Source organism: Oxyura jamaicensis, chromosome 5 (genome assembly GCF_011077185.1).
Source record: "Oxyura jamaicensis isolate SHBP4307 breed ruddy duck chromosome 5, BPBGC_Ojam_1.0, whole genome shotgun sequence".
NCBI classification, from domain to species: Eukaryota; Metazoa; Chordata; class Aves; order Anseriformes; family Anatidae; genus Oxyura; species Oxyura jamaicensis.
In genome coordinates, this window is record NC_048897.1 from 61,384,124 (window position 1) to 61,405,947 (window position 21,824).

At 43.7% G+C, this 21,824-nt stretch overlaps 3 protein-coding genes and 2 non-coding genes across 14 annotated transcripts in view; all 5 read right to left on the reverse strand.

The window, feature by feature from the left end:
- TRIM66 (tripartite motif containing 66) overlaps nucleotides 1-9,192 on the reverse strand; it is a 48,848-nt gene extending 39,656 nt beyond the window's left edge. Inside the window, exons 1-4 of one of the 5 annotated variants that reach the window (XM_035328848.1) lie at nucleotides 8,944-9,192; nucleotides 8,047-8,159; nucleotides 7,896-7,954; nucleotides 7,365-7,537 (exon numbers count right to left, since the gene is read on the reverse strand). In XM_035328848.1, the coding sequence (XP_035184739.1) occupies nucleotides 7,365-7,461 (97 nt within the window). In that variant the 5' untranslated portion in view covers nucleotides 7,462-7,537; nucleotides 7,896-7,954; nucleotides 8,047-8,159; nucleotides 8,944-9,192. Of the gene's footprint in view, nucleotides 1-1,104; nucleotides 1,755-7,364; nucleotides 7,727-7,895; nucleotides 7,955-8,046; nucleotides 8,160-8,943 lie in introns of those variants that run through there. The other 4 variants (XM_035328849.1, XM_035328847.1, XM_035328846.1 and 1 more) reach the window with 4 other exon arrangements.
- A 2,909-nt stretch (nucleotides 9,193-12,101) lies between these two features.
- Nucleotides 12,102-16,451, reverse strand: RPL27A (ribosomal protein L27a). 2 transcript variants are annotated; one of them, XM_035328695.1, is made up of 5 exons: nucleotides 16,433-16,451; nucleotides 15,123-15,186; nucleotides 14,432-14,507; nucleotides 13,442-13,616; nucleotides 12,102-12,280 (listed from the first exon to the last, which is right to left on the reverse strand). In XM_035328695.1, the coding sequence occupies exons 1-5, from the start codon at nucleotides 16,433-16,435 to the stop codon at nucleotides 12,152-12,154; spliced, it is 447 nt and encodes a 148-aa protein (XP_035184586.1). In that variant the 5' UTR covers nucleotides 16,436-16,451; the 3' UTR covers nucleotides 12,102-12,151. The 2 variants fall into 2 exon arrangements, with proteins under 2 accessions (XP_035184586.1, XP_035184585.1); XM_035328694.1 differs by lacking the exon at nucleotides 16,433-16,451 and adding an exon at nucleotides 15,465-15,500.
- LOC118168712 lies at nucleotides 13,003-13,135 on the reverse strand. The gene has a single exon (XR_004751749.1). It is a non-coding gene; the product is annotated as a small nucleolar RNA SNORA3/SNORA45 family (small nucleolar RNA).
- LOC118168711 lies at nucleotides 13,948-14,079 on the reverse strand. The gene has a single exon (XR_004751748.1). It is a non-coding gene; the product is annotated as a small nucleolar RNA SNORA3/SNORA45 family (small nucleolar RNA).
- A 1,007-nt stretch (nucleotides 16,452-17,458) lies between the features above and the next one.
- DENND2B (DENN domain containing 2B) overlaps nucleotides 17,459-21,824 on the reverse strand; it is a 143,761-nt gene continuing 139,395 nt past the window's right edge. For all 5 annotated transcript variants that reach the window (XM_035328680.1, XM_035328683.1, XM_035328681.1 and 2 more), the window contains 5 exons: nucleotides 21,743-21,784; nucleotides 20,594-20,705; nucleotides 19,360-19,599; nucleotides 18,683-18,769; nucleotides 17,459-18,231 (listed from right to left, as the gene is read on the reverse strand). In XM_035328680.1, the coding sequence (XP_035184571.1) occupies nucleotides 18,197-18,231; nucleotides 18,683-18,769; nucleotides 19,360-19,599; nucleotides 20,594-20,705; nucleotides 21,743-21,784 (516 nt within the window). In that variant the 3' untranslated portion in view covers nucleotides 17,459-18,196. The remainder of the gene's footprint in view (nucleotides 18,232-18,682; nucleotides 18,770-19,359; nucleotides 19,600-20,593; nucleotides 20,706-21,742; nucleotides 21,785-21,824) is intronic.

Genomic DNA, 21,824 nt, shown 5'->3' on the forward strand with positions numbered 1-21,824 from the left:
TAGGCTAGTTCTCATGAACTTTAAATTGTACTAATCCGTTTCAAACCAGTGAAGTATGAAATCCATTGTATAAAGAATGAATTAATTTAAGAACAGACAATGCCATCTCTTTAATATTTTTAAAGAAAACTTCAATACTTTTCACCTTAAGAAAACATATTTTTCATGCACAGATTTCAGTTCTGCACAGAAGCCTCCTTAACCATACTGAGAAGCACGATGGTATTAAGAAGTTTAGAACAGTCACCATTGTGAGCGTACAAGACCCTACCACTGATTAATATCTGGGGATATCTAAAAGCAATGCCCAGGATGCCACATAACAATTTCTCCCCCGTAGCTTTGCTACTGAGATCAGTGTTGTTACAAAGATACACACGGAGCAAGCCACACGCATAGGTCAAAGCATCGCGTTAGAATCACTAACGCAGACCATCAGACGACATACAGCTTTGATTGTGTAAATGCCAAGAGCATCTCAAATATCCAAGTAACTTTGAATTACAGGGATCTCGCATCTGAAACTCCCTGGAGAACACACAGAGCATGTATAGCTCTCAGCTTAAAGGAATAAAATAAAATCAGAACAAACACTGTAAGTTAACAGGAAAAATAATGGGGGCACCATGGCAGTACTGTATTGGAAGCAGTTTCCTACTCATACGAGCACTGATCAGCAAGCACCTTTTCACCTGTCCTGATACTGAATTGTATACTTTTTAAGACACCGTTACAAGCACAGAAGACATTTGCATCTTGCTAGAAGAGGGATTCCCTCAATGTGGTAGCTTTGGAGATAATACTTGTTCAGCTAAACGGACTTCTCATTTCCTTCCTTTTCCATTTAATCAAAATCTGTGCTCCCTGGAAATGCCCAACCTTTTCCAATACAAATTCCCCCCAGAATCTAATGATAGTTTGGCATAATAAATACGCTACAGAATGGTTTGTGAAGCAATTGTCCTGAAACTAAGTAAATGTTACACAGACATTTACAAACAGCCACAAGCAGCAGCTACTTCAACACCACAAAGCGAGCACGCTGCTGTGTTTGTGCTCAAAGTACGCTCACCAGTGAAGCACAATTTCCTAGAAACCCCTTACCTGTCCTCTGGATAGCGTCACTTGGCTACCCACAAGGTCACCTCTGTCAGGAAGCGGAGGGTTATTAAGCAGAACCGCACACACAGCGTGCTCCCTGGAATCAGGCTTTGCCGTACTGCAGACAGAAGTGGCTGCACCTTCCTCAGCGTATGTGGGGCTGCTCCCCCTTCTTCAGCAAGAAATGCCGACAAATCAGCAGGGCAAAGAGATGTACTGGCCCACTATGAAGTGCATGGTATTTTTCTCTCGCCTTCCTTCTTGCTTTCACCTTTCTGAGATTCATTCAGGCCTCTCTTAACTTGCCTTGGTTGTATTTTTCCTGAAGTGGTGAAACAAAAATCCCACAGAGATAATAAATAGCAGCATCCTACTTCCCTTCTTGCCTGGGTCTTCTCTCAGTCACCAGAGTAACCTGGAGCAAGCACGCAGAAGGGAAGAGTAGAGCTTTTCCAGGCTCAGGTAGCAGCAGGACTTACACCATTCACTCCCACAATACACTCTGCAGACCATTCCCTAAATATTTCTCCTGCCTTACTTCCTTACCACTGCCTCTAAACAACTGTGTTAACTTGTTTTATGAACCTGTACTTTGCAGACAGCTCATTTAAATATACCATTACTACAGCACCGTGGGTGAATAGTCAGAAGCCCCAGAGACTTGATGTTTGTACTTATGAGAATGATGCAATTTCTGGATCTAAATAGTAATCCAACATGAAATTACAGCATTCAAAACAACAGAGCTGACATATTAAGAGACCAGGAGCCAATTTCAGCCATGATGCAATCATGATGCCCAAATGAGGTCCATTATTGTTATCAAAATCTCTAGACATAGAAAAAATCTAAGAGCTGTTGACATAAACTATGCAGAGTTTGCATGTAAACAATATTGGAGGAAGGAGATAGAAATATTTGCATAAATATTTTTTTTAGGAGTTCATTACTTTCTGCTGTTTTTCAATTGAAATAATCATTTATGACATCAGACTTCATTGCTAAAGGGATGGGCACAAATTTAGAAAGGCCAGCAATGATCCTAATGTTAGATTTGGGTTCTGTTTCAGTGTGATATGCAGGAGAAAACCGTATTGTAGAATGACATGCAGGATAAACCACAGATAAGCTGTTCTCTATGTATTTATCAGGTAGTATTGAGCAAGCACTGAAGACCACTGTGCTGAACAGACTCCCAGGAAGTTTCATCACGAGGTATGTGGAGGAGTAGTCCTACACATGCATCCTTCCAAGGCTCCACTCTTCCTTTCGTGGTAGAAATAAAAATCCCTACTGCACCTGAACACCACCACAAAAAATACCAGCACTAGAGAGTAACATCCTTATAGAAGCGTGTATGTTAAGTATGCGTATGTTAAGTTTATATGCATACACACATTGGAGCCCTGGAAAGCTTCAGCTGCAGACTTGTACTTTGCTGAAGTGGTTTGCAGCCCTTCAAAAGGCAAGCGCTCATTTCCACTCTTGCACTCCCATCAGCAACAGTGAGCAGAAAGCAGGTTGGGGAAAACAGAAGTTGAAAGACAGTGGATCCAGTAGGCAGACACAGACCCTCAGTCTGGACATTCCAGCACCCTACCCAAAATCAGCTTTCGGGAAAACATTAGGGTCCTGCCACCAAAGCCCACTCAAGCGTACGCCCTCCAAACCCTACCGCATTGCAGGTCACATCCCTCACATAGCACAGCAGTTCCGTTTCTGTTAGTGAAAGCTTCAACATGACACTGAACCCAAGGAAGCGTTAAGCGGCCATCATGGCGGTGACCCCTGCATGGAGCGTTCCATTGTAAACGCACAAAGACGTCGATTTGTTGAGCGCCCTCGAGTTTTTAATCCAGCTGTATTGCAGCCATCTAATTTGTAAGTGACAGAGCTGTAGATAATTTGCAGCAATCATCCCTGACAGTGCAAAGTAACCTCTGCACCACGTATAGAAACTGAGTACAAAGACCTTTTGAACATCAAAAGCCTCACCTCACAGTTTTGTTTCAAGGTCTTACAGTCTGGTCAGGCTTAAACAGAAAGAACCCTCAAGCTGGTTGTCTGGGAAATAAATCAATGCAGATAATTAACAGCCTATTATTATCCTGAGAATTGATTAGCATAAAGAAACAAACACTGGAGCTATCATACACACCACATTTATACTTGCAGTCCACATGTTGCACCTATTCCTCTGTTCTTTTTCCTCCAACAACCATCAGAATAATTATTCTCAGAGAGCATTAGCTACAGCTCAAACTGCAGACATAATTTACACCTCCTTAGAGACCCAATTACAGGTTATAGGAAACAGTTCTGAATACAACCTCCGACTTTACATCTTCCTATTTATTTAACTATCCCCCCATTGTTTCACTTGCCTTTTGGATCTGGCATCTGAACAACGGTGTGAGAAGGGCTGAGCAACCTTAAATCCATTTTAGGACGACTAAATAAATACATTATGAACAGCTTCCCTCTTTGGAATAACCTTTTTACTTCCCTTTTTAGAAATGAAACGCGTATTTTGCGTTAAGTGGATCTGATTAAAGCAAATTGGTGTTCTCCTTCAGAATTAATAGGAAGGATGCACTGCATCACTTACCATATGTGATTGCATCAAAAGAAGCTTATTTAGGGCCTCAAGATATTAACAGTTGTAACTCCAAGAAGGACAAATTGTACTCCACTCTATGCTGAAATATAATTTAAAGAACTCTACAGAAGTGTGTTTTTCTTATGTACAGACTCAGTACAAGACAAGGCACAGTGTGTTGGCACCTGGAGGCTCCTCTTCATGCCAGCATACCACACTCTTAATGCCAGAGCCTAGAGCCAAGGGAGTCCAAGCTCAACCTTCCTGAAACAAACGCCCTGAAGATAAGTTTGAAGATAGTAAATGCAAGCATGACCGATGCTTGGCTGAGTTTTGGGTGTCCCCTGCTAACGAGCAATTGGGAATCCATGGTTATACATAGCATCTATCTTGTAAGATAGAGAAAACTATATATTTTCAGCTGGAAATGATAGAACGAGGCGAGTGGACGCTTGTCAACAAAGTCACATTTGTTCTCTTTAATAGTCTGGTTTCAGTTAGTCTGATCAGTTTGCATTTGTCTCATGTCACATTTCTTGGCATTTAAGTGGGGATCTCAGAAGCCTTTGTTGTGCATAGAAAGCTAACAAGAAGTAAGAGTGGATGGTTTTTGACTTATGCACGGAACGTGGAAAGAAATTATGCAGCCATTTTCTACGACTTTTGTTATCCAAGTTAGTGAAGCACTAAAGGGCAAAGCATGTTTTTAAAATAGCACTTCAGGAAAAAAATAGCCCAACATACAAATTCAATACAAAAACATAATACAATTAAATCCACCACTTGCCAAAAAACGTATAAAGCTGGGCAACTGCTAACTTCATTTTACAAACGTGAAGCGTAACGTGCCGGTTAGATATTCCTAATTCAGTCTCAAAATGGAAATAATACTAGGGTTTAATATCAGTTAGAGTAAATCTGAAAGGTTTTCTAGTACATCTGTTCTGATCTGCCTTGTTCTCAAAGGCCTAATTTGCGACTTAAACAGTAGTTGCCTGTGATTCTTTTTGAAAAGAAAAACAAAACAACAACAAAAAGCCAGCCCTCAAGCTGATCCGGTCTTCCAAATTGTGAAATTTTCACAACTACAGACCTCCACTTCTCTTTCAGCTACTTATGGAACGATTGCATTGGTGATATTGAAAGTATTAAAACAACTTCGATCATCAAACATCTAAAGGAGAGAAAGAGCTGCAGATAAAGGGTCATTTATTTTTGCACACACCCTCAACGCAGAAAGAAGGCACAGGCACAGCAAATCGGATGACTTTGGTTTTGAATGTTTTCAGTACTCATAAAGAAGGCCAGGCCCAAGAAGCCAAGGCATCACTCAAGAAACCATTGCATGTGCTTTCATGGTGTACTGTGAGTGGCAATTTACACAGGCAGAATTCATGTGGTAGCCTGAGAAAATCATCTCAGGAGATGTAGGAATTTTCTGTCTCTCTCATCCCCAGCTTCACTCTTTAAAATTCTTCCTTCCCACGTATGAAACAGACTAGAAGCAAAAATCACACAGATCTGTAGAGAAGAATAAAATTGGGATTCTTTTTCCAAATGAAGAGAGACGGAAAAAAAAAGGAAAGTGACACTGGCCTGCAGAAAAAGAAGTGAAAAACTGAGTAACTTAAAGTCCCCTTCATATTAGAAGCACCTGCAGGAACCAAATCTCAAAAATTATTTTCTTGTTTCGTTCAAATTGCTATCAAACTCTCACTTCTCACAGCTTTGAATAAATTCTGACATGTATGCAGCTTTTCTATAAGGACTCAGTCTCCCTCAGAGCTTTCATTCAGGGGATATCTTAAGCACAAAGACTGAGATACAGATATAAAAGTAAGTGTCCAACATCAGCTACCATCAAATATCCAAACCACTTAGAGCTCTTCAGCAATCTTAACGCAACACCAACAAACTACAAAACAGCTTGATGCGGATATACTACTACTTACAGTATGACATATCGAAACCCACAAATTAAAGCGTGTGTTTGCAGCAAATCTCAGATTGACTTCACTTGGAAATACACTCACTTCTTCTATTCTTATATGTTGCTTAAAGAATTCATAGCAAGTAGCAAATGCATTTTACTTACAGCCAATATTTCACACCTCAGCTGACGTTGTTTAGCACTTATATTCACAATTTATCATTGACACAAATGTATGATCATACCGAAAGATAACACTGAAAATTGAGCAGGTATTGTGCTACCTGCATGTGTAGATGAGATAAGCAGTGCTCAGCATCTTGCCAGCAGAAGACTTCACAAACTTATCCTGGCTGACCCATGGTGGCTGCAGTTTCAATCAATGATTTAAGAGACGCAGGTGTTTTCTTTTTGCTGCTCTGCTCTTCATATATTAATCAAGTCTTTCCACCTGGTGTCTCCCTTCATTTACAGCTGGTCATCACTGTTCATTACTTCTTTTCTCAATCGTTTCTCTAATCTTGCTTTTTCCAATGGAAGTTCCCCACCAACAAGAGAATGAGGAATTAAATGGAGAAACTTCAGGAATACAGAAATAAACTAGTCTTTTTTCCAATTTGCCATACACAAATAATTCCTGATCCCTGCTCAAGTGCTCAAACAAATATCTAATATTTTAATGACTCGTGAGAACCTATCGCTGCATTTCATCCAATATCACCAAGTGGCAAAAATTCCCCTTTCCACTCCACAGACATAAGCAAGTAGAAGAAAGGAATAGCTTACATGTCAAATGAGGATTAATAAAAGCAATGTAGTGGTTGTTTTCAGCACCATTTTGTTACAAAGTAGGTTCCTCTGTCTGGTGTGACCAGGCATTTAAAAGTTTGAGGCATTTAATTAAAATGACTGCTTTGCCTTCTGTCTCTTCCTCCTACCTGAATATCTTTTTCTGTCTGTACCCTCCCATGAATAGCTTTCTCCTTTGTCATTAAGCTATCCTCTTTTCCTTTGCTGGCCTTTTGACAGTGATCTCCTAACACTGTTTCCATTTGTTCTCAAACCTCAACTTACCTAGTTTACACTCACTTGTCAATTCAGTTTATCATCACCTCAGGGAAAGTTACCTTCTCACTACACATTTCTAAAATTTGCTTTGGAAGAGATAATAAATGATGCCACTTATTCATCTGAAGTTCAAAGCCTGTGGAAATACCAGTCATCTACATGCCTTTGCTCCTCTTATAAATTAGTAATGAGTCTGGAATGCTTCCCTATGGTAATTAAGCCTCATTCATTTAAAGTGACTGCATTCTGTGATTTAAGTCCTATTCCAAAAAAAAGTTACATCTTTTCTATTAACATCATTACAAAAAACTGTACAAATAACTTCAAGATTTCAAAAGCCACGGTCTCATAATGCTTCTCGTCCCCCACTAGCTTTAGTCAGCTTGTTGAGTATTCAGATAGGGTGAAACCACATTTATAATGAGAAAAAAGGAAGGTTGCCTGACTGTGTCATTTCTGTTCAAAGCATTGGTGTTTAATGGAAAACATTCTGAAGGAGGCTTGTTCTCAACCCACCCTCTGCTCATACGAATCTCGAGTCTCCTAGTTTGTTCTTTTCAAGTAGTGCTTTAGAGGAGCAGGCTACAGAAAGTATTCCCAATGCATCTATTTTTGTAACCCTGTATTCCAAACAGCAAAAGCCAAACAGAGATTCTTAGACATTACCTTCATATAGAACTTCATATCCGGTGGGAATACAGCTATATCCTTGAATCAAATCTGGAAGACAGTCCTTACAGAAGGAATGGAGGCAAGGTAGCATTCTGTGGTCTCTCTTGCCCAGGTCCCGTTTGCATACCAAGCAATTCCTCAGCAGATCCAGTCCCCACTGCCGTTGGCTTAAAATTGACATCAAAAACATGAAGAGTCACAAAATGGCTCATGACAGCCCCTTCACTTAACAATACACTTGATCACTCAAGCACAAACTAGAAGGCAACAGCGGGATGCATGTTCTCAGAAACAACATTTACTGAGTCCTTTTGAAGAAAGAGGAAGTCCCTTGCAGCTGAAAATCACATACCCGCTTTAAAAAAATGTATATATCTTTGCAGATTGTTGTGCAGGAAAGTGTGGTTTAAGGTTTACAAACCACGATCCCATTATCTCTCTACAGTACTTGCAACTTTTGTAAAAAGAAAAAAAAAAAAAAAAAAAAAAAAAAAAAGAAATAATCTGTTCTATTGATCTACTTACAAAGCTGTTAGCAGCCTGAATTGTCACACGCTGTACATTTCCTGGCAGAAGCACTGGAACTGTGCAATAAAAATGATGCTTTTATAATTTCACCACAATATTTTATAGCTTGCAGGTAAAGAAAATAATGATAAGCTTAACTGATCATTACCTCCATCAGTTCAGCAACACCCCATTAGAAAGATGCCTTGAGAAATGTAAAATATCTTCTGCTAATCTTCACAGCAATGTAATAAAATGCACTTCACAGTGATCAAATTTCACCTGTCAAGATGACCACAGATCAAATTATAGACCAAGTCAGAATTTTCTACAGGCAGGACAGCATTTCCCCTGCCAACCTAAGCTCCCCAAGGTAAATTGAGTATTTTGCAGTTCATGTTCTATCCTTGATTCTGAAATGTTTAGAGATGTCAATCAGACACAGCTTGCAAAGGGAAATTTTGCAAGTTGCATCAGAGAAGGAAAAGTAAATGCAGTCTCATCTCTCTTGGAATCGCCCTTTCAGCTGACTGAACCTCCTTCCTGGGGCCACACTCCCATGTAGCTGCCACTACCTTGGCATGGTGGCCTCGCCACCAGCGGTACACTACTTGCAGTGACCCTTCAGATTTCCCTGTCACAGAAGAACAGCGACTCCAATCCTAGAGATATGTATTCTCTTGGAGGATTCCATCTCAAGGCAGATTCCAATAGAACTGTTTAGCAGTCACGTTTTTCTACAATGAAACGAAATTGTGAAAGTCTCAGAAGTTCACAACCCGCCTTTTGTGTGTGTTGCATCCTGAAGTCGTGGCTATTTAAGGAAAATTGGACTTTAACATTAAAGTCACCATAATACCTCACACCCAAGGCCCACTTCTAAGAACCAATGAAAATAAGCAGATATCCATCAATTTTACTGAATTCACTTCAACAAATTCAAATATGCCACTAAAACTTGTGACTGTCATTTCAAAACTACAGGTCTCTTTAGAAAACGGCTGCGGTAATTGTACCTGTAGTTTAAACAATAAACATTACAAAAGTGCTTGTTATATGAGCTCACTTTTTACAGTTCATCTTCATCAGCCATCTTTCAGAGACGAACGTGATTAGGGAAGCACAGCTTTTCAGCTTGCACCATCTCCTTTGTTTCTTGCAAGCACCGCTGCTAAGCAAAAAGACCAGGACCTGCAAAAACACGTCATGTCTGCAATAGGAAGTTGAGGTCTTAGGCATTGTTCAGTCAGAGAAACCACAGCCTGGGACCACAGGATCAACGCACAGAGAATCAGTGCGAACACAAAGCCCAATATTGGGAAATGCTCTATCACCATCAAGGCCAAACGTGTCTGAACGAGCCAGAAGCGGGTTACCATACATTTTAATCTATGCGTTTTGCAGAGCACGTGAAACTATGTGCAAGTTTTTTGGTAGGAGGGGGAAGGATAAGGGTGAGATAAAGTGCTACTTTCCTGCTGAGACAGGTATGCAAAGCAGCAGTTGGGCAACTACATCACCAGCGACTTGGCTAGGCTGGTGGGAAACACCAAGTCCAGCAGCTGCAATTACAAAGCAAATAACTGCACCCAGAGGGACGTGGTCAGGGTGGAGAGGCAGGACACAGGACAGAAATGGATGAAGATGGGGTGGGCGAGCAGGGAGAGGCAGCTGGCAAGCAGCCGCACCTGAAACAGAGAGAAAAGCCCCTAACATTTGGCCTATCAGCCCTAAGAGGGAAAATGAAAGGCACTGTATAGTGCTGGGGGAGCTGCTGCAGGACCAAAAGATCAATGACAGCCCCTGGAGGGCAACACCCACGCCAAGCAAATCAAGGGGCAGCAGCCAGGTATCACGGGACTGAAACTTCCAGTGAAGCACCTATATATTTCACACAGCAGAAGTTTGTAACAGGTATATTCCCATAACTATGTTATTGTAGTATTTTAGGGATAAAATCCCTATGCAAGGCTTTCAATTTTCAGCATTCTGTTCTCTCAGATCTAATCAGGTGATTTTTTGTATCTTCCTCTTTCAATTAAAAATGGACATTGCTACAGCATTTTAAAGTGTTGTAACATAAACTTTGCAAGTTCCATCTAGAATTACTTTATCAGCAGCGGCCCATTTTGTTCTTTGAGGAGACAGAGAGAGTCAGTGTGCCGGACAGCCGTCTGGCGGCTCCTCAGCAGCCCTCACGGCAGCTTCTTGTTTGGGATCTGTGGAGCTCAGCCAAGGCAGCGGTGCGAGCGAAGGGAAACCTGCCTGCTTGATGAACCAGGCTCTGTACCTCACGTGCACAATCCCCAGAGTAACTGCTCCAAAACAAACAAGGGAAAAAAAAATCAGTGCCAAAGCAAAACGCTGCGTGTGATTTTTGATCTTAAACCGTCACCAAATCAGGGCTCCAATCCCAAAGGCTTGATGACTTTGAACAAAAATATGAGGTGAGCCGGTGCACGAAATTAGCCCCGTTAATAGAAGCAGACGGTAAACGCAGTGAAACTGCTATTTACCCAGCCCTCTTACACCTCGGAAACATCCTCCAGCTATCTGTGGACCGGCTGGGAAACAATCCCCGAGAAACGGCGCGGCGGCAGGCGGCCACCACGGCCCGCCCGAGCCGCTCAGAGCCGCCTGAGGCGCAGCAGCTCGCGCCCAACGGCCGCCGCCTCAGCTGCGGGCGCCCCCGCGCGCCCAACGGCCGGCCACGATCGACAGCTGCGGGCGGGACCAAGGCGGGGCCCGGCGCTCGCCTCAGGAAGATGGCGGCGGGCACGGGCGGCGGCGCGGGGCGAGGGGGGGGCGCCGAACTTTTGGGGTGTACTCAGAAAGACAACGGTACAAGACGTCGAGGAATTACTTACAACGTTAATGAGTTAAAACATTAAATACCTGTCTACGTTAGCCACCTGGAATCACTTGCTGACGGTGTGCACAGGGCGCTTCTGTGGGAATCAAGCTCCAGGCTGCCACTGGGATCTGGTCCTTGTTTTACAGTACCACGACATACCTTTGAGGACCCAACCAAACCCTCGATAGATGCTCTGGTTACACTGCCTCTCCTTGTTACCTGTCTCGCAGCCACATCCTTAGCTGCTTGAAATCAGAAGGTGGACTCTCAGCTTCCACAGCCCCTAGTCCCCTTGGGAGACACTTCACCTCCTCCCCACATTGTACCTGATGAAAAGAGTCTGCCATAAACACGTTAGGCTGCAGGATTGGACTAAAGCAACTTGTAAACACCAGCAACCAGCAAGTGCTTATGTTTCAGAGCTTTAACGTTCTACAGCAGTTCAGTAGCATAATACATTAGGATAAAGGCATCCCAGCACCCACTGAGGTATTTATCTTAAAAACCTCAGTATTTTACAAACTTTAACGCAATGCATGTCAACTTTACCCTAAAAGCCCTGAAATAATTCATGCCAAACACTAGGTTAAGGGTTCATTACCTAGGATTGTATCACATGTACTAGAAGGTACTTTGTAGCACCTAGGAAGAGTTATAGTTCTGAGCATTATAATAACCGTTTGCTTTTACAAAAATCATACAAGGATTCTGCTTTGGTATATACAGCCACCCTCACACTGGCAACCGAAGTCCTGTTCTGACATTATAACTATGCAAATAATGTTTTATAGAATCATTTTAAAGCACGTACAGAAATTCATAGAGTGCAGCTCTACAGCTATGCCATCACTGTATACTTGGAAGCTACCTGGCACCATTTGTCCCACAAATGGGACTTCAGGAATTGTGTGCCCTACACTTGAAAAGGAGGTTAGTCAATTGCAAAAATGAAGTTACATGAATTTTGTCATTAAGCAAGGCAGGCTAGGTGTCATGACCACTTCCCTGGGGAGCCTGTCCCAGCGCCTGACCGCTCACTCGGTTAAGAACCTTTTCCTAATACCCAACCTGAACTGCTCCTGAGGCAGCTTCATGCTGTTCCCTCAGGTCCTATTGCTGGTCACCAGAGAGCATCACCAACTGAAGGAGTTGCACAAATACAGGAAGAACGTTACAGGAACTACATTGATACCTTGTAAAGATAAAACAGGAAGGTATTTCTTCACATGCCAGATGCCACTGTAGCCAGGCAGTTTCCAATCATAGCAAGCATCAGCCAAACCACGGATCAAAAACAGCCAGAAATCACTAAATCCACAAGACTGAAGTCAGGACAGTGTGTGAACAAGTCAAAAAAATATATCAATCAACACATTTTACACATTGTCTTTATTCAAAACTTCAAATAAAACAATGGCCTTTATGCCACAAGCACACAGGCACCTCCAACTTCTTTGATCTTCTCCTCTGCTCTTCTACTGAAGAACTTTGCTTTCACAATTACAGGCTGCTTGGGCAGCTTGCCCTTGCCCAGGACTTTGTAGTATCCCTAGAAAGATTAAAAAAAAAAAAACATTATGTTTGCGATCAGCTTAAGGCTCCTACATTCAGACCTGTCTTTTAGCACACACCAGTAAAAAAACTGAACCGTTATCACCACCGCTGACCTCATTCATTGTCCGTCTCCAATGCAAGACTGGTATGAATGGAAAAAAATATCCCGCGTGATCTAGTGGCGTTGCATTCATTCAGAGAAGTGGAAACTATAAAGTAAATTGAAGGTTTTGGTAACTTTGAATGTTGGAAGTTGTAATATTCCCAGTACTACATACAGAAAACACTGAAGTCTTGTAAAGAAGCTGCCAACCACTTCCCACAGCACGGAGCAGCTGGCGGCATTTCTCCAACAAACTACTTACTACCCACTTACATCTGGCCCATGCTCTTTACCTGCTGGACATCCTGGTATTTCTGAAGAGAGCAGAAGACCCTTCTGCACATCTTAAAAGTAAAACTGAAGAGTACCAACACATTGGTGCCAAAGCACCTGTGTGGTTTATTCTACTCTGCAAGCTGTCACAGCAGACGTTCCCCTCTCATTTCACTCCTGTCCTTTGCATAAAGAGGACAACCACTGCACAAGGCCCGTTAATACGACAGCCTGTGAAGTCACAGCTTGCTAAACGAGTTGTAACTGGCCAGCAGAGGTATTTGGCACACACAACATACCTACCTGGTAGGTTAGTTTCACTGCCTACTTGACAGACTGCTTAGTGTCACTGATTTGGTGGCTGACTGTGATACGAAGCATCACAGCCAGTGAATGTGGATCAGAAGTTTAATGTCCGAGAAGGATAGCACACCAGAACAATCGCAGGTGTAAAGGTGTGACTCTAGTCTCGGAATTAAAAGTGATTTTATGTAAGTGGGAATAGCTCTATCATGTTTTCATACCTACTTCTGGTGATATTTTGAACAAGTCATCTTTCACCACCTTTCAAAAATAAGGGAAGCCATTCTTAAAGGAAAAAACTTAAGTACTAATTTAACTACTGATATGCTAAGATGCATTAATTTGTACTGAGAAGTCTACAGATATTCATGCACTGCAGCTTATTTGCAGCTTACCATTTTGTTGCTTGGATATTCAAAGCTAAGTTACACTTCAAGTGAGGAGAAACTGCAGATTTGAACCTGAACGGAAACTTACTGAGCGCACAACATCGATGACCGGGGCCAGTCCAGCCTGGTTTTTTGCATAATTGAGCCTTGTCTGTTCAGTAACAAGAGTCCACAGTTTATCCAAATTGACAGTAGGACAGAACTTTTGGTTTTTCTTCAAGTGATAGTGTCTCATGCCTACTTTTCCAAAGTAGCCAGGGTGACTGTGAAAGAAAATACATTCCTCATTAGGTCACATTTTTAATTCATCCTGAACAGGTAGGACTACAAATCAATACCGACACAGTATCTTACTTGCTGAAAGCAGCCTAAAGTGGGATTTTATCTTACTTTCACATTACACGTTTATTTGCATTAATACATGCAGTACCTAAGTGTAATAATCATTGCTATCCAAAAATTATTTTCCTTAAAGCATCTCTTCTCCCTTGAACTCACAACCTAATCTTCCTCAGGGTGAGTCTGGTCCAATCCTGCATTATCTGAGCAAAACAACTCGGAGCAAGACGGCACTGCATGAGGTAGCTTTCAAGCTCCTGTCACTAACCCGGTGACTGACTGCATCAACAATGGTCACAGCCAGTGAATAGAGATTAGTGGTTACTTTCCGAGTACTCTAGCACACCAGGACAACAGGCAGTGTTCAGATGTGACTCTAGTCTCGGCAGTGAGACAACGACCCTTGCCTCTATAGCATGCAGCTAAGTAGAACGTAGCTTTGATTTATGTAACGTTTCAGATTTACCTAACGTTCTGTGGGCACATCTGTTAGCATGGACAACGGTGTAACTGGCAAGCTTGGTCAAGTTTACTGCACTGAACTCTCAAAGATGCCTGGCTTAAGAAAAAAAGGCCCCTGAGTTTAGAGAAAATGGGGACACAAGTTGATTTTAGCTACTAAGTTTTCATGTTAAAGATGCATAGGAACGTAGGGAAGTCTGGTGGTTCACATAAAATTTAGTTGTTTCTACTTCAAAAACATGCATTTTGCTAGCACATATTTAAAATGTTAGCTTACTATTTATCAAAGTTAATCCTGTGATGGTGCATACCACCAGCATTACCACGGCCGCCAGGATGTTTCCTGTGTTTGCCTAAAAAGAAGAATGAAGTTGGTTACACTATCACATGCAATACTTGAGCTTAGGAGCACAAACTCAACTTAAGCTAATTACTCTCATGATAGCAGTCTTACCCTTCTGCATTTTTATCAATTCAGTGAGCTAAGCCAACTAAAGATTAACCCTAAAGAAGAAAATTTTAAAAATTATGTCTTTAGCCTACAGAAATATGGGAAGACACTAGTGCTAGCTCGAGCGAGCTGACAAGAACAGGCAGGAATGGCCAGAGTTTGAACTGGCACAACATCGGCCTGCAAGCTTAAAATGTCGCCCAGCCACGTTCTCAGACGACACCTACCGCCCAAGCACTGTTCAAGCTAAGTTACAATTCCAGTCCACGGGGATGGACTAAACTTTGGCGCAGCATCTGGGGCTGCATTCGGAGCCGCGTTATTGGGGCATCTCCCCCACGGTGCCGGCACCTCCCGCACGTGCTGCGGCCCTCAGAGCCGGTCGCCAGGCCCGTATTTATGCGGGCCCCGTACCCGGCCTCGTTTGCCCTCCCAAGGCGGCGCACGCGGCAGCGCTCCCTTAGCGCCCGAGCAGCGAAGGCCCGCGGGCGTGGCGGAGGCGCAGCCCCCCGCTTACCGATGCGGCCGTGGCCGTGGCTGACGTGTCCCCTCAGCTTCCTGGTCTTCCTGAGCCGGGAAGGCTGCGGAGAAGCGGCAGAGGTGAGCGCGGCGGCACACGGCCCTCCCCCCGCGGGGCCGCCGCATCTCCGCGCCCCACAGCGCACGGCGGGCGGCGGGGCGGCCCTGCGAGGCGAGGCCCGAGCGGCCACCCCGGGCCGCCCTCAGCGCCCCGAGCAGGCCGTGGGCCTGGAGAAGCTGGAGAAGAGCCCGCCACGGCCACCCCCACCCTATCCGCATCCCCATCCCCGGGCCCGTCCCGCGGCGAGGGGCGGCCCGGCCCGGCCCGGCCCGCACCCACCATCTTGCCGCCGTGCGCGAGGGAAGGGAAAGGCCGCGGCGCTCGCGAGACCGGGGAAAGGCACCACCGCGCACGGCGAACTCTCGCGAGACTTCGCGGAGGCTCCGCCCCACGCCGGCGCCGGGCCTCGGGGCGGGGCCGGGGAGCCCCGCCCGCCTGCGGGAGGGGGCTGAGGGGAGCCGCGCCCCTCACCGCCTGCGGCCGTCACAGCGGAGTAACGCTTCTGGAAGCCGCTGTGTCATACTTGTTTTTTTTTTATTTAAATATGTTCTGTACCCGAGGATTTCACACTTCTTTTTTCTCTCCCCCCTCTCCACCCACAGGCCTCCACGCTGGTTTTTCTGCAGGCCTTCCCCCTCGGTTACGCGGCGCAGGAGCAGCGCTCCGCAGCAGTCCTCGCCTCAGGTGTCTCAACCGAGGCGCAAGGTGGAAAATGCACCCCACGTTTCCATTCCCGTTGATTGCTTTAAACGCAGACCTTTGGAAACACTCGGGTTGATTTCTATAGCCCTACATGTAGGAACAGGAAGGTACCTACGAGCTTTTGCAATGTGATTGTCACCCTGCCTGGCGCGCTCCTCTGACTGCAACGCCTGGAGCTACATAACGATGGGGAATTTAACCTTCAAAAGCTTCCTGCTTAGATTTTTGCTGTGCAGATGGAGGAAAACAGCTTCTGTGAGGGAGATGCATTTTACCACACCTCATTCTCTTAACCCATGCATCCTGTGCCTCTCTTGCATTCCTAACAACTCTTCTCATGTCAACATTACCATCGGCCAATGCTGACGTTTTATAAATCATTTTCTCAAAAGGAACATGTATTTACACATATATTTACTGTTGTTTATACAACAGCCAGCATCCACCTGTACAAGTGAAAGCTATCGCTTCCGATTTGGAGAACTACATCTGCAAGTCATTCCACAGCTTACAACATAACACAGCACAGAACTTGGAGAAATTACCATTTGTGATTACATTTCAATCAAATCAGTAGCGCTTGATATTCTGCGTTCTACAGATGCTTCTTTTCATGTACATAGGCTTTGGTATATACTTGAGTGTGAGGGAGGTAAGGAAAAAAGGAAACGACTTCACCTTTTTGGGGAATACACCCTCAATTTTGTTCTATGAGGCTGATAGCAAACCAGAACCACTGCCAGGTTAGGAACTGCGCAAGCCTCAAAGCCAGTTTAACTACATAAAGAAGTCACACTGCAAAGAAGAAAAATACAGTGCTCTTTTTTCTTTAAAAAGAAAGCTCTAGGTAATTTTCATTAGCTGTCAGACCTGAAAGAACATTCCAGCATTTTCTATTTTCTTCTTCAGGCTAAGGAAAAGCTAATAGAATCTCTTCACAGCATTTATGTTACCAGATTAAAGATGAACGTGGTACTTGGGTAGCACTTGCTGCGGTGCAGAGGGCCATGGCAAGCTAATCATTCCTGTCCTGCTGAAGAGCATTCACCACGATGCAAGCACCACCTGAACCAGACTGCGATTAATACAAAAGAAAAGCAGACTGTCATAGAACGCAGTTGATGAGCTCATCAGAAATTTAAGCAAAATATTTGCCTGCTACAAGCTGTTCTTATTCTACTTGGATCATTTAACCAGATGAAACGTAAAAACATATGTAGCATAAAAACAATGTGAAAATATCACGATTCAGGATCAGTTATCTATGATACAAAATATAATTTGCTGCTAACCCGCGTGAAGGAGAAAAAAGGAAAAACGTTTTAAGAGATGCTTCTGTTAGGAGAAAATTAACAAAACAGCGATATAAAATGCCACATCTCGGCTCTAATAAAAACCGTTAAATAGAAGGAAAACCAAGTTGTATCATGAAATAGCAAACCTACTGAAAGACAGTTTCATAATAACCATTTTTTTTTGCATTTTAATTGCAAATTTACAAGTTTCTCTGGTTTTGTACCCCCTCAAAATCAGACGTCCGCAAAGGTTTGCAAAGAACAAACACAAACAGGTATATTTACATAGTTTATTAGGAACCATACATACATACATTAGGAAAGGATGAACTGTACCTACTCGTTGCAGCTTGCATGTCAAAGAACTGAGATTTCCTCACGGTTAGCAGTCTTAGTGCAGAATGGATTACAAGTAGTTTACTGACCAGAGTTCAAACGGAGTGGAAGTTTTGTATCGTGAACCAAGTACCTTATTATCAAGTTACTTTGTTATGTCTTTCTTTTAAAATTAATTAGAAGGAAAATTAGGAAAAAAATACCAACTCTGCCACATGAAAACAGCCCCCGCGCATACAACCTCTCCCACGTACCCCAGAGCTCATTCATTACCGCAGTACTCAGGCATCAGTGTAGTTCTCACAAACATTCCCTGAAGTCAGTGGTTCTGCTGAGACAGTCAGCTGCACATTATCAGCTATTCATTTTTGCACCAAGCATAACTCAATTCATACTAAAGACAAAAAAGCACCTGTTATTCTCAGGAATATACAAATATTTACCACAGTTTTTCTTGCTCATTACAAAATCAGTTACAAAAGCTTACAGCACATTATTTACAAATTCTCGTCAAATACATAAAGGAGTCACCGTCTGACACACTGTGACAGCAGCGGGAGTCACCCCAAGCTGCGGTCAGCTCTTCTCATTCCCCTCCCACGTCAGAATCTGGAGTTGCAGGGGTCTCAAGGACAGTGTCATAAATAGTCTTTGGGTTGATGTTTCAGCAGAAAGGGTTTAATTCTTCTTGTGAAGGAACTTCATTTTATTTCCTAAAGGAAACACACCATCAATCACTAGCATATACTGAAAAAGCCAAGTGCAATCAAAAACCCCTTAACAGGCGGGTCTAATTTGTAATGTAGTTGCTGTAGTGACTCTTTTACTTAATACCGGCGGAGATAGCCAATTGACAGCGTCTTTGGTAGTCTGCTTTCTTATTTTTTCTTCCTCCTCAATTATGCAATTGTGTTTTCCCTGCTTTATCTCCCCAAATGAAAACGTTCAAAGCGATCACAGTTAAATCTGCTTTTTGTCAGGTTTAAGTATGTTTTCTTTTTTTTTTTTTTTTTCCTTCTGATACTTCCTATCTCATACCGAAACCACCAGTCGATTATCTCATTTCACCTGAGGCGAGGCTTTTTTTTGAATATAAACAACAAGCAACAACACCCAGACGTGAAAAACCCATTTCGGAAACACTTGCAAAAAGCTTTTCCTCACCAAGGCCTCGCAGAAACTTGTTTACTCCGCTTTGCTCGGTGTCCGGGAGCTCTTCCAAATACTGCTCAACCCTCTGCTCGAAGAGACCTGCGGGACAGGGGGGGGAACGCGGGGCTGGGCAGAGCGCGGGGCAGCACAACCCGCGGCCCCTCGCCTTGCCCCGCCGCCCGCGCCGCGCCACGGGGCCGCCTCACGGGGCCGCCTCACGGGGCCTCGCAGGCCGCGGCGGCCGGGGCTGGCAGCGCCGGCCCGCACGGTGGCGCTGGGGCCGGCCGGGCCCTGGCCCCGGCGGGGCGCTGCAGCCCGCCACGGGAATCCGGCCCCGTTCGCCTCCGGCTCCGCTCAGCCTTGTGCGGGCGCGGCCACGGTGCTCCTCTGAGGAGCAGCGGCGGGCAGCCGCCCGGGCAGCTCCGCGGCAGGGGTGGCCGTGGCCTGCGCGGGGGCAGTGCTGCGGCACGAGCAGTTAGTTGTGCCTGTGAGCGACTGAAGGCGCTCAGCCGGGGATTCTTCTGGCTAAAGCCTTCGTGCGATCGCTGCCGTTTAGCCCCGTGACGTGCTTCTGGAGGCTTGTTAGCGACACAGGATTTGCTAGGCTCCGGCAGCAAATGAAGATGCCAGCTGTTGGATCAGCGCGAAATGCGCGTGATCTGCATCGCGGCAAAGGACATCACCCTTACCTTTGGCCCTGCATTTTCTCAGCTCTCTGTCCTGAATGAAACCAGCAAACATTTGGGATTCCATGAACACTTCCAAGAAGCGCCGGATACTCTTAGAGGCCACAGATTTACGGAAAGCCTCCCTTTGGAAGACACGCTCTCCTTTTTCATTCTGGGTTAGGAACAGGGAATAATGGCCAATGGTCTCCACAAAGAATCGGATAAAAACCTCAGACACTAATCCATTCAGGGTGTTACATTCTGCAAAACAAGGCAGCAATAAGACACCAAAATCAGCTGCTCCCAGATTTGTCAGTGTTGTCACCCCCCCCTGAGCCAGGTACTGTCATCTAGCAGCTTACTGATGCTAATAACTGAAAGGAGCTGTACCAAATCCTTTGCGGCCATGGATGTGTGTCAGAGAGGGAAAAATGTAACAGCTTTATCAGCAAGGGTGCCAGCCTACAAAACTGGTGTTGCGTAACCAAAAACCAACCAGAAATACAAATCCTCAGGAGACAGCTCAGGAAATTAAAAATTCTGTGGGTGCCTCATCAAAATTATACCTCTTACTTTAAATCTGAATAAGTGTTTTCTTAACAGAGTTCTGCATGACTGTGAACTAAAATGTTTGCTCTGGGGATAATGAACTTATACCAAAACAGATCAAAAAGGGCGTGTTGTAGAATTTACATTTTCGTCACTTCTGAGATGTTAAAATAATTTTACATACGTAAAGCAAAGATGAGTAGAAATACATTTCAAAAACTGAATAGAGGCCCGTTGCATACCATTTAACCACAGTCAGTTAAATTCGCCCTGGGCTCTTTTTATAATTGCTGGTGAGAAATACGAACCTTCCAAGGCAATTCAGCCCCTCTAGTACAGAAGCCATTCTCTGGAGGTACCTGCTTCCCCCCCTGAATATACCAAGAGTCAACATCAACTCTGAATTCAGACACACTTCTAAACATGTATAGTTATCTGGATTGAACCAGGGCCAAGTTAACTGCAAAACTCTTCTTGAGTAAAGACTTAAAAGTACTTGTGAATGTCAGTTACAAAGAAACTAAAACAGACTGCTGATAATGTATTACTGTGTGTTGATGTCATCAGTCCCATTCCACGTGTTCAGAGATTATCTTTGATACTGCAAAAGGTATTTGAGTACTAAAATCTTTCTTTCTCCTGGGTAGAAAGTCAGAATACTACCTACATGTCTGCTAGTAATGAGCCCGTTTCCAAATGAACTTACCATCATCTGAATCACTATCTGAATCCTGATTTATCAGTTCGTTCTTCCTCTCCAGAGCCTGCTCCAGAGCAGCTTGCAGTTTTCTAGGTAACAGCGTGTCTTCATCATCCATCTGACAGAGGAAAAAATAATCTTTAGATCACATTCATCATGTACAGTGACTCTTGTACATACTTTTGCACAGTTTAAAATTCAGAAGAAAAGCACTTTGTATCAGCTAGCTACTGTCATGACTACATAAATGAAATAATAAAAACATATGTGCAGCTATCATGTATTTCTAAACAAAATCTCTCATTACTCATAAAGTCAGAAAAGATAATTCAAAGAGCAAAATAATCCAAAGACCAAGTTATATAAACTTGGAATCAGCTCTTTACATGCTGAAGAGTCCAAGTAGTTGTTTTTACTAAATAAACATCATGCAAAACCTAGCTACGTGCATACACAGCTGCTTGGTACTTGATTCTACTTATATCCTAGCATATCTTGTTTTCTGAGGTTTTGCCCCACTGCTCTCTTCAACTTATTTGAAGCTTATTCAGCAAAAGCAAGCGGACACAAGAATCTTAGCAGTGCAACCACTCCTCACCAGTCATGTCTTCCAGGGATACAAGGAAATGTACTCACCTAACCTGCAGATAGATACTTTCGAAGTTATCTACTGCCCTATTACTATAGGAGATGGTGATGCTTCATCTCCCTGCTCACAAGGCTCCTGCTTCTCCTACCACACTTCTGTTCTCTACCTTTCCTCTCTCACTCAGAGACTTCCTTGCAGTTTTTGTCCTTTTCGCCCTCTAACATTGCGAGTTTTCTTGCTAACATGATACTGTTATCTTTGGATGCTTCCTTTACACTGCAAACACAGTTCTTGATTTCTTCTGACATTTACAGCCTCAATCCCTCTTGGATACCTGAGGAGAGTAGTACTAATTTGCAGCTGAAACAGAAAATGAGCTTTTTTTTTTTTTTTTTTTTTTTTTTCCCTAGTGTCCTGCCTACTGCACGGTTCCTGCCACACACCACTGATTAAAAAAAAAAACAACCAACCAAAAAAAAAAAACAAAACCAGCAAAGAAACCATATAATACAACAGGACTAAACAGGTTGCTAAGCTGTGTGGCAACACTGCAAGCTGTACTTTACCTGTCTGATGAATCGATCAGATCCCAGGTTAACCATCAAAGCCTGAAGAAATAAAACATTACAGTGAAGTATGTGTTAAGAG

Coding starts and splice junctions, on each gene's coding strand:
- RPL27A (XM_035328695.1), bottom strand. Junction 14,508..15,122: donor CCACGGCCACGGCCGCATCG/GTAAGCGGGGGG, acceptor TCTTCTTTTTAG/GCAAACACAGGAAACATCCT. Junction 13,617..14,431: donor AGGATTAACTTTGATAAATA/GTAAGCTAACAT, acceptor TTTCTTTCACAG/TCACCCTGGCTACTTTGGAA.